Consider the following 14,792-nt stretch of genomic DNA (forward strand, 5'->3'; position numbering starts at 1 on the left):
CAGCTCACTGAGCAAGAACTGCTGCCTAGCAGAGGCTAGAGCTGATGGCACAGTAACACTCAAGAAGTACCAAGCTATCAGTTCTCAGACAAAACTTTGCTAATAAACAAAGCTAAAAACCAACAAACAAACAACAACAACAAAATCACAACCCTAGGACTGCAGCTAAAAGGAGCAGAGGTTTCAGTGGGAAGTTTCCTGTTCATGTCCTCATGTCCACCAAGAGCCCAGGAAGGGGAAGTTCATGGCAGAAACCAGGTAATGTTGACATTTTATTTGTATTAGGCTTTAGAATTAAGAGTTCAGCTAAGGTAAATATGGAAGCAATCGTTTTCTGAAAGCTCTTCTTTCAGCCCTTCAAGCTGACAGTGGCAACACTTGGACTGACACTTCCATAACCACGAGGGCTACGTACTTCATTTCCATTTAAAGAAAAGTTAAGGGCTACAGAGGCCGTAACAAGCTGTATTAGCTCAATTCAGCTGCAGCAAAGGAGATGGTGCTACAGTAATTGCACATGCTACAGCCCACAGCAGCTTTAGAGGAGATTTAGGATGGCTCCAGCCCCGTTTCCCGCAGCAGTGACCTCCCTGTGCAACAGGGAGGCCACATTTTCAATTTGCAAGTCTCCCATGGGCTGGGGAACCTCATCACTCCCTGTCCTGAGCAGCGCCACGGATGACAGCGCTCTCGGTGCCGACACCGCCAGCAGCCGTTTACCTGGCGAGAGACAATTTTCTCCATGGGGAAAAGCTGTAAATTGTATTTGGAATTTTATTTTATTTTATTTTTAATTAAAGCTGTCTCCTCAGAGGCACTCAGTGGAAGCTGCCACCTTGGTGAGCACAGGCTTTGCTTGATGGGGAAACATGAAGCTGCCACTGCTGCCCTCCAGCACTTATCCTGCGCTCTGGAGAAAATCCACTGGGTTTCTATTCAAGAGCCGTGTGCTGGAAGTGGCTCTGTGACCGCTGGAGGGGGTGCCGGGATCTGGGCAGCTTCAGCTGCTGCACATGCTGCATGGAGAGCTGCTCCAGCAGGGCTGATGGTATTCACTCCCTTGGCCACAAAGTAGCTCTGCTGGACCAGATTGCTGAAGGGAGGCTTTAAAATGCCCCCCCTCCAGCAGCAGCACCCATGTGAGCATGTGGGTCTCACCTTCCACCAGAAGGGCCAGAGCTCAGAGCAGCTGCCAGTGCCAGTGGCCAGCTGGCTCCCGGGCCAAGACCTGCACTGGAGACCCTGCCCAGCTCTTTGGTGGGATCATCCAGGGGCTCCCAGCCCGTTGCTGCCTCCTCCCCTAAGAGTCTTAAACACAACTGCACTCTGCCATCTAGTGATCTTGGGCAAAAAGGGTTGCTCCCAGCGGCAGCAACCACAGGAGGTTGGGACGCCTGGCTTTGCACCAGGACTGAGGGGTTGCTAGCAGAGGAAGCACCACCAATGACATTTATCAGGTCCGTGGTGCAGTCCCTGGGCTGCTGCTGAATGTGGGTGCAGTCCCGTTGGGAACAGACTGGTCCCAGCGTTTCTGCTGAGAGACGGGGGTCCTGAAACCTCAAAAGCAGTACAACAGCACTTTCTGCTGGGGTACTGAAGTGATCCAAGTCCAGTTACAGCGCTGGCACCAGCCTGACTAAGGGTTTCAGCACAACCAAGGACTGAGGCCAAAATTCCCATGAATGTTCAGGACGAACTCCATGGGCAACTCATTGCCCCCAGGAGCCCTTACCAGATAATTAGCCTGATGCTGCTTTGTGCCACGTCCTCACAGTGACATGGATGTATTAGAGGGCAGAGCTGGACCCACCAACTTCTCCAGAAGCCAAAAGACAGCCCTAAGACCCTGAATTTTAGTTCCCACAGTAACTCACAAACACACCTATAGCTTAGTGCTGTCCTCACTAAGTTTTGACCCTCGATTTACAAGGAGGAGGCATTTATAACATATGGACTTCTGCAGAGAGTGCCCAAGACAGACTGACAGTGCAATCCAGTGAACATTAAAGTTCTTCACAGAATTTGCTACGACTGATGTTACCAGTCTTCTGGCCACGGTTCTGAAAAACAGGATATTCCTCATAAGCAATGACAAAGAAAGCAGATAGCTTTATTTCTCTTTTATTCCCTTCTAAGCAAAAGGACCTTTGAAATTTACTGAAATACCACCTCCACTTTCTTCCTTCAGAATTTGGTGGCTTCTTTGAGCAGTCACACTCTAGACTTGTGGGATGGGGCTGGGGGACAGCTGGTGATGCCAACAGCTCCCCCAGCGTCCCCAGCTGCCACAGAGAGGCTCACCTGTCTCTGAGGAGATGTTCACCTCCACGCTGAGGTCAGGAATGGGTGCTCCCTGGAAGGTGGCCACACACAGGTAGGTGCCGTAGTCACTGAACCTCAGGTCAATAATCTCCAAGCTGCAGGTCACAGGTGGGAGCTCGGGGTCATTCCTGGTGATGAGCAACCGGTCTGAGAACCTGGCTGGCTTCCCATTCTTGTACCAGGAGTAGACAACCTTCTCCTGGGGGACAGCATCCACGTGGCATGAGAGTTTCAAGTCCTGCCCTAACTGGATGGTCTCACTCTCTTTGATCACATCAGGGGTGATTTGGAACGTGGCATTCTTCATGGCTGGGATGAACACAGGTGCAAAACTATTTAGGGAGAGCGAAGTGTCTCACATGGCACAAGATAACAGCCCTTTTTTGTTTTGGAGGGCAACATCTCTGTGCAAAACTTGTCCTGAGACTTTTCCCAGCTATGCTCATGCAAGAGATTCCCAGGGCTCACACCTGGCAGGCTGGGGTCACTTCTAGCCCAGGACAGTATTAGAGCCTGGGATGAGGCTACAAGCAGCACTAGCACAGCTGCTAACCAGGGAGCAGAGAAGATTGCATGACAGCTTCTCCAGAATACTAATCTCTGCTAAGCACCACATTCACCCTCAGCTGTATGAGAACAGTCAGGAGAAACGCAAGTCTGGCCCCCTCACCCAGAAAACCCATGCTACAAGAAAGAGAGCAACTTACACCGCACCAGCAGGTTCACTGTCTTCTTGGCTGGGTTCCCCACGTTGTTGACGGCTGTGCAGTTGTAGTAGCCTGAGTCCTCTACACGGATCCTCCAGATGGTGAGGTTGCCTCCTTGCACGAGGCTGCTGGGAGGCATTGGGCCGGGAGAGTGAGACCAAACCACCTCTGGCTGTGGGTCACCGCCGGTCAGAGAACACTGCATAGTGATGTTGTCACCGGGGTTGACCACCAACGTCTCATTGACCGACAGTTTCAGAGCAGGTGGGGCTGCAGGAGTACCAAGAGACACTGCTGAGCTTGAAAAGGACCCACCCACTCACCCCTGCACACCTTCATACTTCCTGGGATTTGTTCATCAAAGCCTTCAGCCTAAGAGCCTGACACAGAGGACCAGAACCTGTCTGCACCATAACAGACCATGAAGAGAAACTCCACACCCACTCCACAGGTGTCAAATACTTCTATAGACCTGTGTACTATAGACCAAGTCCCAGGGATGCTCTTTCATGCACAGCTGAACAACTGGGAACAATTCAAAATGTCTAGACAACCTTCCCTTTGAATAACCTAGTACGTGGCTTTGGCTTATTTTATTTCTGCACCCTTCTCACTACATCTTCCTCCATGAACTGATCCAAAAAAAACCATCCCTTTGTATTCTCCATTTCATCCCATGACAAGCCTTTTAAAGCCCTTGTCAGCATCATCTCTTGCTCCATCCAGACAGCGCTGAGAAAGTATCGGTCCCTAGCACAAAGGCGGGGAGTATGTTTTAAGTAACAGCCATAATAATGCAAAATAAGACATTGTTCCATATTCATGAAGCCTGATTTAACAGCATCATTATTTCTGCCTCTCCTCTCCCCAGACCCTGTGTTAATGAGCTGTGCTGGATTGGTGTTGGATCTCTGAATTATAGCCCGTACAAACAAGGCAAGGAATTCTCTCCGCTCAGTACCCACACCATAATTTATCTGCACAACTACCTTTATGCTGGAATATTGTTTTGGTGCACCAAACCCAGTGTCCTCACCCCGGCCGTGGCATGTGCTATTTGTGCCAGAAGTAGCCAGCTTGTGCCTACAGATGAAGGCAACTCCTCTGCCACCTGCACTGGCTGTTTTGGGGCCTGTGGTTGTAGCCCTTGAATTCAGAGAGACCATGGCCTGAACATAGAGCCTTTAACAGGCTTCTCTGCTGGACTCTCGGAAACAGTGTCCGAAGTTTAATGCTCACTAAGCAGCAACACAAAGATTTGTGCTCCCTTTCTGGGTGCCGGTTAGTTTCTTGAGACGTGGTGAAGCCCAGGGATGCAGCTCAACAGTCTGTGGTTGGGCAGGACGCTTTTCTGTGGCTAAAGGGAGCTCATACCAAGAGCTGCTCCTGCCCTCTGATGCTGAACGAGTCTCAGATAAAGGCACAGACAAGCTGATAGATGCAGCATCTTGCCTGGGGACATCCTCACATCCCCTTCAGAGCTATAGAAAGGCTGAGACCAGCTTATGTTGAGAGAGAGGATGTCAGACTTGGTGAGCAAGAACCAGAGTTCCTGCAGACTTTGGTTAAGATTTCAGGATCTTGTGTTGTTTGATGTGCACATATCTGACCAACACTCATCTTGCTGAGCAGTGACACATTCTGGGCAAGGCAAAATGGAAAAGAAGTGACAGGTTGGGCAAGCACTGCCTCAGGGCAGGCTGCGTGTACATGCAAGAGGAGAGGCAGGCAAACTGCAAAGCAGCCACCCGCTCGGCTTGAGGCAGCAAGCTCCCAGAGCGTGTCCCAAAACGGAGCCCTGGCTGTGGCAGCCTGCACAGGCTCCCACTCCCACTCCTGTCAGCAGATAGAGGTTAACATGCCTCAGACATTGTTATGCAGGAGATGAATCTCATTTATTTGTAACCTGTGGCAATTCCTTTTGTTCTTGGCTCAGAAAACCTGCTGGCGGAGTCTGCCGAGAAGCAAGGGGACCATTAGAAACAAAGAGTCGCTTTCAATTCCCTTTGAAGTCCAATTTGCTGCAGTAAAACTGCAGGAAAATTAACCAGCTGGGCTGCTTAATTTTGCAGAAATCAAGGAAGGGGAAAACATCAGCCCAGCCTTGTCGGAGCAGGCGATGACAGCTCGGTGCTGAGCCAGCCCCGCAGTTCTGCGGGTCCCAACCTGCTGCTCCAGAGCCACACAAGGGCAGCGGGACAGAGCAGGAGCAGGGAAAGCCTCCTTCCCACCAAGGCTTCAGGCTGAGAACTGGTTGCCTGCTGCAAGGGCCAATCTGCTGACACCGAGCTGGGAAGAAGCACATCTCCACGCTGGAGACTGTGGTCTGTCCAAAGGCCCCTGCCAGAGGAGTTCAAGTGAGCCACCTAAGGAAGAGCAAACAAACTGGGAGGAGCAGATTCCCTTGGCCTGACATGCCACAACCCACCGGCTCCTCTCAACGTCCATCGCAGCTGGGTCTATAAATATTTAAGAGATCAATTTCCATGCACCTTGGTGCCCCTTGGGCCCTCCTCAGTTACAAAGGCAAAGGCATCCTGAGCGAAGCTACTCAGCATGCTGGGCACAGCCAAGGCTATGGAGGTTGCTAATGCATGAGCACAAAAGGCAAAGAAGAAATCTATGCAAACAAACAAAAAAAAAAAGGAGAGAATTAAGATTTTTCTTTAAATATTTTCTTGTCTATGCACAACACTACCTACAGGGCAAGTGAGCCAGATAATATTTCATGTTAAATATGCTCCTGGTTATTTAACACAAGCCCTCCTTTCTGTGCATCGCCAGCTTCATTTTCGTGGGTAGCTTTTAATACAATTTGCTAGGAACACATTTTCCATAGTCCCTTTGAGCTTGTGGTGTCAGGCTCCACTGTAACTGTGTATAAATATGCATTTACAGCTAAATAACATGAAAGAAGAACTAGATGTATGTGCTACATGGGCCAGGTTCAGAGCTTTGCTAAGTACCCTAAGAAGCTGGTGTGAATTCAGCCATATGCTGGTTTCTGATCTGGCAACAACTTGAAAATACATTTTCCCTGTTCACTCAGTACAGGGATTGGACTAAAATGAAGGATACTTTCCACGTGCTTGGGCTGGCAGGGGGAACAGGGCATGGAGAGATTTTTTATTTTTTATTTTTATTTTTTTAATTCTTCAAATGTAAAGCCACACCAAGAAAGAGCAGCTGCCTGAGATCCCTTTCTAGACCTCAAGCATAAGTTTTTAAAGGGAATATTCCTGCATTCTCTACAGTCTCCTACTGAGAGAAACTCAGACAGTGAAGTGAGTTGCCTGAGATGTGTTCACAGGGATCTTACCACAGGAAGATTTTTTTTTCCAACATTAGCTATATTTCACTTTCTTAAGCTTATTATTTTTCTTCTTTCCACATAAAATGAAGCAACTATTGTTCAGCACCCTGGGCTCAGTCAGATCAATAAACATAATTTATACAGTATCAACAATATCCCATCAACAGTTGGCAACATCAAAAGAGTTCTGTTTCCACTGCACAAAGATGACACCAGGGATACAAACTGCTTTGTGCTACATTAGAGAGAGGTGAGTAATTCAAACAACTACATTGCCTTTCTTTCTGATCATGGAATACCCCAGAGCCGGAAGCGATTTCCTGACATTTACTTACTATTTGAAAATATTTGACATATGTGGGGACTTCGTCATGCTTTATTTATTTATTTTTTTTTTTCACGTTAAGTGGACAGTTTGCAGTCAGGTCCTTGCAAGTGTTTGGTATGTGATTTTGGCTATCGGTGGGTTATTGCAAGTCAAGCAATAGGCACCAAATTGATTTCATTTGCAACTGGAGGCACACTCGGGCACTGCCAGCATGGATATCAGCATGTGTGTAGTTGCAGGATTTAATTATTGGGAAGGCAATGGAGATATTTGCTTTCCAGAAACATTGGCACCAGCAGGACCCCTGGGCTGGGAGGCGCTCTGAGCGCAGCCTTGCAAACCAGGCCAGAATCACACGTGAATGAATTATTTGTAAGGACTTCTGCAGCATCTGCCCTGCTCCAGACTGTATCAAATCTATTTTTAAAGTCACTTAGAATTATAAATAAATAAAACAGCATCTGGATTAAAAACTACGTTGTACTTCAACACCTACAGGTAGTCTGCTTCAATGATCACACAGCAGGCCTGGCCAAGGCACCAGCTAGAGGAAATTGAAGTATTCCTGGCCACAAAACTTCTGCATTAAGGATTTACAACACTAGCAGCCCCACGTGTGAACTCGAGGTAGTCCTCTCATCGCTGTAGGCCTGGAGAGGCAATGGCTGCTCAGCAGGCGGTTACATTACCTGTGGTATTTGTGAGCTGGAAGGTGATGGACTTGTCAGGGATACTGCAGACATTGCGGACGGACACCTGGCACGTGTAGCTGGCGTAGTCCTGGGGCCTCAGGTTCTTCAGCTTCAGGACTTTGGTTTCACCCTGGGAGTTGGGAGGAAAGAGAAAGTGAAAGACACGAGTGTACATCATTGCAAGTCCATCACCTGGCCCAAAGACTACCAGCAGCAACCGTTGAAACCCCAGGGAGGTTCCAAGCCCTTCTAGCTCTATACAAAGGAGACACAAAGGGTTTGCACTAATAGCTCCACCTCCAGGATTTCTCAAAACACCCAGCAAACAACTGTCATATAACCTGAAAGCAGCGCTGAATGGGTCTAGGCATAATTTCTTGTCAACTGCTGTCAGACTCATCTCGCGGAACTCGAAAAGCCTTGAACGTCCAAGAACAGGCCCTGATCTCATGCCGAGATGTCTGTAGGAGCTCAAATGAAGTCAGTGGGGTCTCAATATTACAAAATCAAAGTAAACCAGAGCATATGCTGCCCTAAATATGACATATTTAGCAGTTAATCTCAAAAAAAAAAAAAAGGAATGGAGGGAAAAAAAAAGGTAATTAAAAAAAAAATTTCAAATAGCCCCCCCACCCCCCAACATTTCTGATCTCCTTTCTCCAGATTCTAATCTCATTTATGCTGGCATAAATCCAGAGTGTCTGCACTGACTTTGATAGCCTTTTCTCATACTATGGTAACAAACATACAAACACAAAAATCACTCGCTAGCACTCCATCAGTTACTGGCACGTTGTAGAAACAGAATAAAGTTGTTAAATTAACAATAGATGTGTTCTGTAAATTTTTATTTATGGAATGCGGAAAGCTCAGAGATGCATCCTGTGGTTTGCACACCCTGCAACTCATATGTCTTCCCACGACAGCATGTCGCTGCTGTTCTCCTTGTGTTTGTCTAAATCTCTTTTGGAGAAACCATTCCGTGATTGCCTGTAAATGTGAGAAGGTGTCAGCACGACAAATCCTCTTGAGACAACCTCAAGGGACTGGGCGATGAGCTCAGGCATGCTAATATGCAGAGAACAAGGATCTGAACTGAGTAAATTAGAAAGATAAATACCTAGGAGACCAATAACCCCATGGAAGGCCTGTCCCCTGAGATTTGTTGCTACACCACACAAACGATGGCATTTACAATGTGCGTGTCAGCTGGTGACTTACACAATCATACGTATCCATTTTATTGATTAGTAAATGTTGGGTAAATGTGTATAAACCTTCAGGGTAAATAACTTTTAAAAAGCTTGAACAGCAAAGTCTTCACGTCCCCTTTATTGTGAAGGCCTACCCAAACCTGACAGCGATACCAATTTCTCTGGCCTGACTCTCAGACCACAGTACCCCTATGAAGGTTGCTTTGTTAAACTTAACTAATTTGAGCTCCAGTTTTCCCTCCCAGGTGTGCTGTAGAGGTATGCTTTGCCTAACTTCAACTCTTCTTAACCCAAACTCACAGATTTACAGTGGTACAAGCAGGAGGACCTTAAGGGCATGCCTGAGTGAGCATGGCTGTCCTAACACCCACCCCAGAGCTGGGGATGACCCATGGTGGCAGGAGCATTGCCTGACAGGAGCTGCAGGGTGCGGGGTCGTTTACATGTTAATGAGGCACCACAGTGAATTTCTGGTGGATGGTGGCTTCCTCTGAGGCCAGGGATGTCCTGCTTGGATGCCACATAGCACTGGACAAGACAAAGCTCTCTTGGGGTCCAAAGAGCAGCACTATCCTACAGTATTTCTGCAAATCTGCTGCAAACCAGGATCTCTGTGCTCTGTCCTAATCCCCCTACACGTTTCCATTCGGCTGCCCATTTCCACGACCTGCAGAGATGATGCGTTTCAATAAAACATGAACATGACTGCATTAACTGAAAAGTTGCCTGGGGCACTGCTCAGAAATCAAACTCAGCCACAGTGTGCTTATGGCCCAGCTTTGGGAGCACTGGAGAGCAGAACGGTGTGTGGGATGAAAGGGGCACCCTCGGGAGCTGCCCTCCCCTCCTCATGCTGCCTAGTGGTCTCAGCACTAGGGCTGGTTGACATCTGAAGGATACTCAGGGCTATAGCATGGCTTTCGATAACATGCCCAAGGTGCCCTGGCAAAAGAAAAATCCCTTCAATCACTCACTGCGTTGTCAGGCTAGCGACTGTGAAGGAAGTGGCATTCAGAGGGGTAACACAGCTGCGCAGGGTCAAGTCCAGCACAGGTGAGCAGGGGAAGCAGAGAGGATGTTGCCACAGGACGACAGTCAGAAAATGCCCAGGCAGTGTGGCTGCCTCTGTTGCTTGTTGCCATTAGGAAAAATTCTTCATCATTTTCCTGTGAGCTCACAGCAATTCCTGACATGACATGGGCTCACACTGCTAAATATGAAGCACTTTCCCTTGTTTATGGAGCTTGGGTGCTTGATTAAGTAAAGAATGGCACTGAGATGAAGAGGAGACTTTGAGACTTTTTTTTTTTTTTTCTTGGAGAACAGTCTCAGCTATCCAACAGTCATATAAATTCATTAGGGAAACTGTGGTCTGCTCTCAGGGGACGTGCCAAAAGGGGAAGGGATGGCAAGCCAGGGACTTCTAGGCTGTCATGCTCCCTCCTGCTGCTCTGCTTCTCTTTCCCCCTGAGAACCTGCATACAAAGAAAGGTACCACCAGAGCTTCTGGATCTAGTGCTCCTTCCAACGCCCACCACCCTCTCCCCAGCATAACAACCCATACCCAGAGAGAAACACCATCCACTGCAGAGGGCACTATAGCACACCACGATGCTCATCACAAGCTGGTGGAGGTTTGATTTTTTTCACCTGTGTGTAAAGGGGTTCATAGATGTCCACGCCATTGTCCTGACTGTGGGAAAGCGTCTCAGCTCCCCGTTTCCATATGAAGCGAGCTGGCGGGTTGGAGTTGACAGTGCAACGGAGGAAGACAGTCTTCTCCTGGTAGAAGCTGCCACGTACATCGCTGATGGTCTGGTGAACGGTGAGGACAGGTTCATCTAGATCTGGAAGGAAGGCAAGGAGGGCCGCAGCAGTTGTTAGTGAAGATTGGTCTGCCTGTACAGCTTGCAGAGTGGATGAAGCTCCAGGGGCCAGAGGGGAGAGGGGAAGCTCCCACACATTTGGCCAAGGACACCTGCTGAGTTCTTTGCTGATCTGAGGGCAGGTAACACAAACAATATCCAAAGGGAACAGACAGGAGTAGCCAAAATTCTCCCGCTCACCACACAACATTCAGAGAATAGAAAGCACCCTCTGGTTTGCAGATCCCATGTGATCCCTCCAGTAAACTGGCTGCCTGCCACACACCTCTCTGACAAATGGGCTGCATCACCCTCCTCAGAGACATCCCACACCCAAAATCACCATTCTCTACTTCAATGATGTCCAGAAGGATCCCCAGTAACTCTACTCTATCCTCATTTCCTCTGCTCTCACTTTGCACTTCTCAGTGCTCTCCTGAAATCACGGGGCTAAGCCCATGCCTGTGAGATGCCAACACAAGTCATGACAAACGTTAAAGTCAAGGGGTGAGAGTAGAAATAAGGACAAGATCAAGGTCCTAGATAGGAGCAAGTCTGGTGGGGTGCCTCGGGAACATGAGATGCAAAACACAGTGACAGGAATGCACAATTTCCCTTGCTTTTCCTATTAAAGCATCCTCTCTGTATTTTCCCCTCTCCAAGATCTGCACTGACTCTCCATCTTCAGCAGCTTCTACTCAGTACATCCCTATCACCCACCCCTAAACTGATCAGATTCCTTTCTCCCTTTACAGAAAACACTCCTTCTAAACCTTCCTTCGCCATACCTGCACCAGACACTGGCCCTTGTGATCAGATCAATGGTTATCAATAACTTCACTTGCAAGGAGACAGGCAATATCTCTGCAGGGAACATACTTTCTACCTCTACCCAGGGCACATTGCTCCCCGGGGACTGCCCTCCTGCTTAAAAGGGGATCATTTTTCTGGGGCTTTTGCACCAGACACCACTGCTGGAACATCAAGGAAACACAGGCAGAACCTCAGAGGAGGTCGATATTCCTCCTTCCAGAACCACTTTGAGATTGATTAGGGTTAAATGTAAAGATCCCATTTGGCAAGATGGATGCAGCTAGCGCTCTAAAAGTGAAATCTGCCCCCATGCCCTTAAACATGTCTTATAAAGTGTCTGTTAAGCTCAGTGAAGCAATTCTGTGCTTTCAGCAGCCTTATGACCCCATCTTCAACTGCAAGAAAACTGAGGCACATGCATCCAGTATGCCCTTGTGCTGCCAGCACTCTCTTCAGTACACGATAGCAGAGAGGATGAAGACACGTGCCTATCACCTCCAGCTCTCTCACGTCACCTAATTTTCAAGATATTTTATTCTAGAGATTTACAAGTTTGGAAGTCTGGCTCCCAGGAAGGAAGTGGGGGAGCAGGGATGAGTTCCTGTTAACGTGTCATCCAAATAACGTATGTTCTGTGCTGAATCACAAGTGTTAAGTGGTGGATTTGCATATTTTAATGAGCTGTATGCTTGGTAGACAGCACTTGTAATGGGACTCAAGATTTGTTGGCTTGACCATACCATAGCTCAGACTCAGAGAGACGAGAAGAGCTGTTAACTGAATGTCAACAAGAAAGGAGGAAAAAAAAAATAGGAAAAAAATGTACAAAACATACAAAGGTGGAAAAAAATGGCCCCTCTCCATAAAGCGCTCTCTCTGTGTGTCCATAAGATGACTGAATTTCTCAATTTTACATCAAATTCTCTTGGACCAGGTCTTTGGACACAGTCTTTCCTCTTTGCCCCTTCTTTATTCCTTAATCCCCCTTTATTTGTTCACACCTTATATGAGCAAGTCTGTAGCTATCATCCCTCTGAGGCCCCATTTCTCAGCAGGATGCAAGGCAAAACACTTCCCTTACCCATCAAAGAAGATACTCTCCATTCAGTTCTGCTGACTCCCAGCTACTCCTCACACAGAAAATATCTTCCTTTTTCCTGCTAAACCTTTCCCCCTTCAAATCTTTCAGCCTTCTTTAATAGCAGTCAGCTCTAAGCCTAGTCCTCCTGAGAAAAGCTAAAATAAGACCTACGATGGTATACATGTCCTTGATGTACGTGAGACGCCACTGATGTCAGTGAGCTGCACAAATGATAAATTTGGCCCAAGGCTGCTCATGGAGATGATCACATGGGATGTTTCATGCGCAATATAAGCTTGTAAACATCCATTCTTTCTTTCGCTTTCCCTACCCTCTTTCCCAAATGGAAATACTCCACACAACAGCTGTCTCTCTGTCAGTGCCTAGCCAATACTTTAAAGCCTCACTCAACATACGTTTGGGGCACAGGAATAACTTGATATGCAGGTTAGTGCTTCTGTATTGATATCCTCTTGGCACCAATGATGCTCTCCACACAATCTGGCTGTTTAATACTGAAAGAATGAGTGAGGACTAGCACTGGCTGTCAAGGACACCAAGGTCCACATGAGAGTGATTACTTACCTCTAACGACAAATCAGGATGTAGGGAAAAGAGGGTTTTGTTTTCGGATTCTGGTTCATTCAGATGAAGGTTGCCTGGGTGAGCGTTCAACAAAAACTGTGACTGTTCCTATGTGTTCCCTTGTACTTACTGCAAATACCATCAGAAAATAGACTCTCCTCCCCAAAATCCAAGTGAGCAGAACAGAGGTGTGTTACCAAGTCCATCTGCAGAGTAGATGTTAGTATGAGAAAGCCCTTGGCCACCGCATTAGCCCCATAGTTCTACAGGTCAGAGCTGCACGAGGGACCACGGGATGCTACATCACTCTAGCTCCAGTCTGCACTCCAGAAGTAAAGGGAATGCCTGCAGGCCATACAGAGAGACTCATGCCACAGTTCTGTTCCTAGAAACACAGGCTCTGGCAAGGAGGACTGACAAAAACAAGTTCTTTTCATTACAGAAGGCTATTGTACACTGCATCTCAGCACAGAGGACTTTCTTCCTAGCAGGAATTTGGGAACAGGGGGTGATGGGCTCAGGGACTGGAGAGTTTCAGCTAACTATCATAATTTATTATATATTTTTTTTAAAAAAAAGGCCTGCTGGCTAGGCCTTCTCAGATGATATGAGCGAGAAGAGGGATTTTGTGTTAACAGCTGGAGGAAACTGGAACAGTGGATTGCCAAGGACAATGAGCAGAATGATAATAATCCCCTAGAGGCCAAATCTCCTCAAAAGTTGCCTAGACTTTAAATCTCCAATTTCCCCTAACAGGGGGTATGCAATAAGTCTAATTTTCCTCCCTTTTGTTCACAACATTCCCAAAATAAACAGTAAGTCAGCATGAGAAACCTTCAAATATGGGGTGCAAGGTGGCATCTCCAGGACACAAGACAGACAGTAATTGCAAGCAGCCAGAGAAATGTTGAGTCACTGCTGAAAACAAGGGGTCCTCAACAGCTTCCCTCATGTTTACCCCTTCACAACACAGCTTTCTTGGGTGCATCCCAGAATCTTTTGCTCTGTTTCCACCACACTGCATTTAGCAATGGCACTGGTTTCAGGAGTGCTCCAGGCACCTGAGGCACTACTGATTCCAAGAAGAAAACCAAGGCTCATTCAAAATGAAGACAAAGAAAGCAAAGCAGAAGCCATCTACAACACCACATCCCGCACAAGTGCTAGGTACCCATGGCAATGACAGACATCACAGCACCTAGATAAGAGCGTCCACGTGGACAGGCAGAGCCATCTTTTTCCCATATGGACCTGAACTCCTAGGGAAAATGGACCCTGGGGACACCATAGTAGTCCCTTTGCTCCTGAATGAAATGCACGTGGTCCTAGGGCAATGCAGCTCCCTACCGGCCCCGCAGCAAAGCAGAGACACGCAGTAGAACTGTGGGAAGGTCTGGGTTGCCGCTAAACGACTTACACTGCACATCTACTCGAATGGACTTGATGGCTGGGACCCCAACCCCATTTTCTGCTTTACAGTAATAGCGGCCCCCCTGCAGCCTTTGGATCTTCTCAATCCGCAGGGTCTCGTTAAGCACTGACGTCTCTTGGAATTTGTCCGATGCGCTGCCAGCAGTTTTGGTCCATCTCACCTGCACAAGAAGAATGAGGGAAACACAAGCTGTCAGTGGCACAAGCCAGAGATCACAGAGAATGGCTGCAATCACTTTTCTCCTTTTCCTTTTCCTCCCCAGTCAGTCACAAAAGCGGTCCCTACAGCACTGCCAGACCTTACCAAATTTCAGCTGCTGATCTCAGTATGTCCCAGTAGACCAGCTGCTGATTCTCAACCATAGCCAACACTCATGTCCTAGCACCTGGGGTAACCCTTCAGTTCACCCAGACACACACTGCACATTCACCACTCCTACT

The 14,792-nt window shown here is 47.7% G+C and overlaps 1 protein-coding gene across 2 annotated transcripts in view; it reads right to left on the reverse strand.

Annotated features, from left to right (window-relative positions):
* MDGA1 (MAM domain containing glycosylphosphatidylinositol anchor 1) overlaps positions 1-14,792 on the reverse strand; it is a 141,033-nt gene that overhangs the window by 78,534 nt on the left and 47,707 nt on the right. For both annotated transcript variants that reach the window (XM_035321656.1, XM_035321657.1), the window contains exons 3-7: positions 14,338-14,512; positions 10,227-10,423; positions 7,360-7,492; positions 3,030-3,299; positions 2,302-2,631 (exon numbers count right to left, since the gene is read on the reverse strand). In XM_035321656.1, coding sequence (XP_035177547.1) covers positions 2,302-2,631; positions 3,030-3,299; positions 7,360-7,492; positions 10,227-10,423; positions 14,338-14,512 — 1,105 coding nt within the window. The remainder of the gene's footprint in view (positions 1-2,301; positions 2,632-3,029; positions 3,300-7,359; positions 7,493-10,226; positions 10,424-14,337; positions 14,513-14,792) is intronic.

This window comes from Oxyura jamaicensis, chromosome 3 (genome assembly GCF_011077185.1).
Source record: "Oxyura jamaicensis isolate SHBP4307 breed ruddy duck chromosome 3, BPBGC_Ojam_1.0, whole genome shotgun sequence".
In the NCBI taxonomy this organism is placed as follows: domain Eukaryota; kingdom Metazoa; phylum Chordata; class Aves; order Anseriformes; family Anatidae; genus Oxyura; species Oxyura jamaicensis.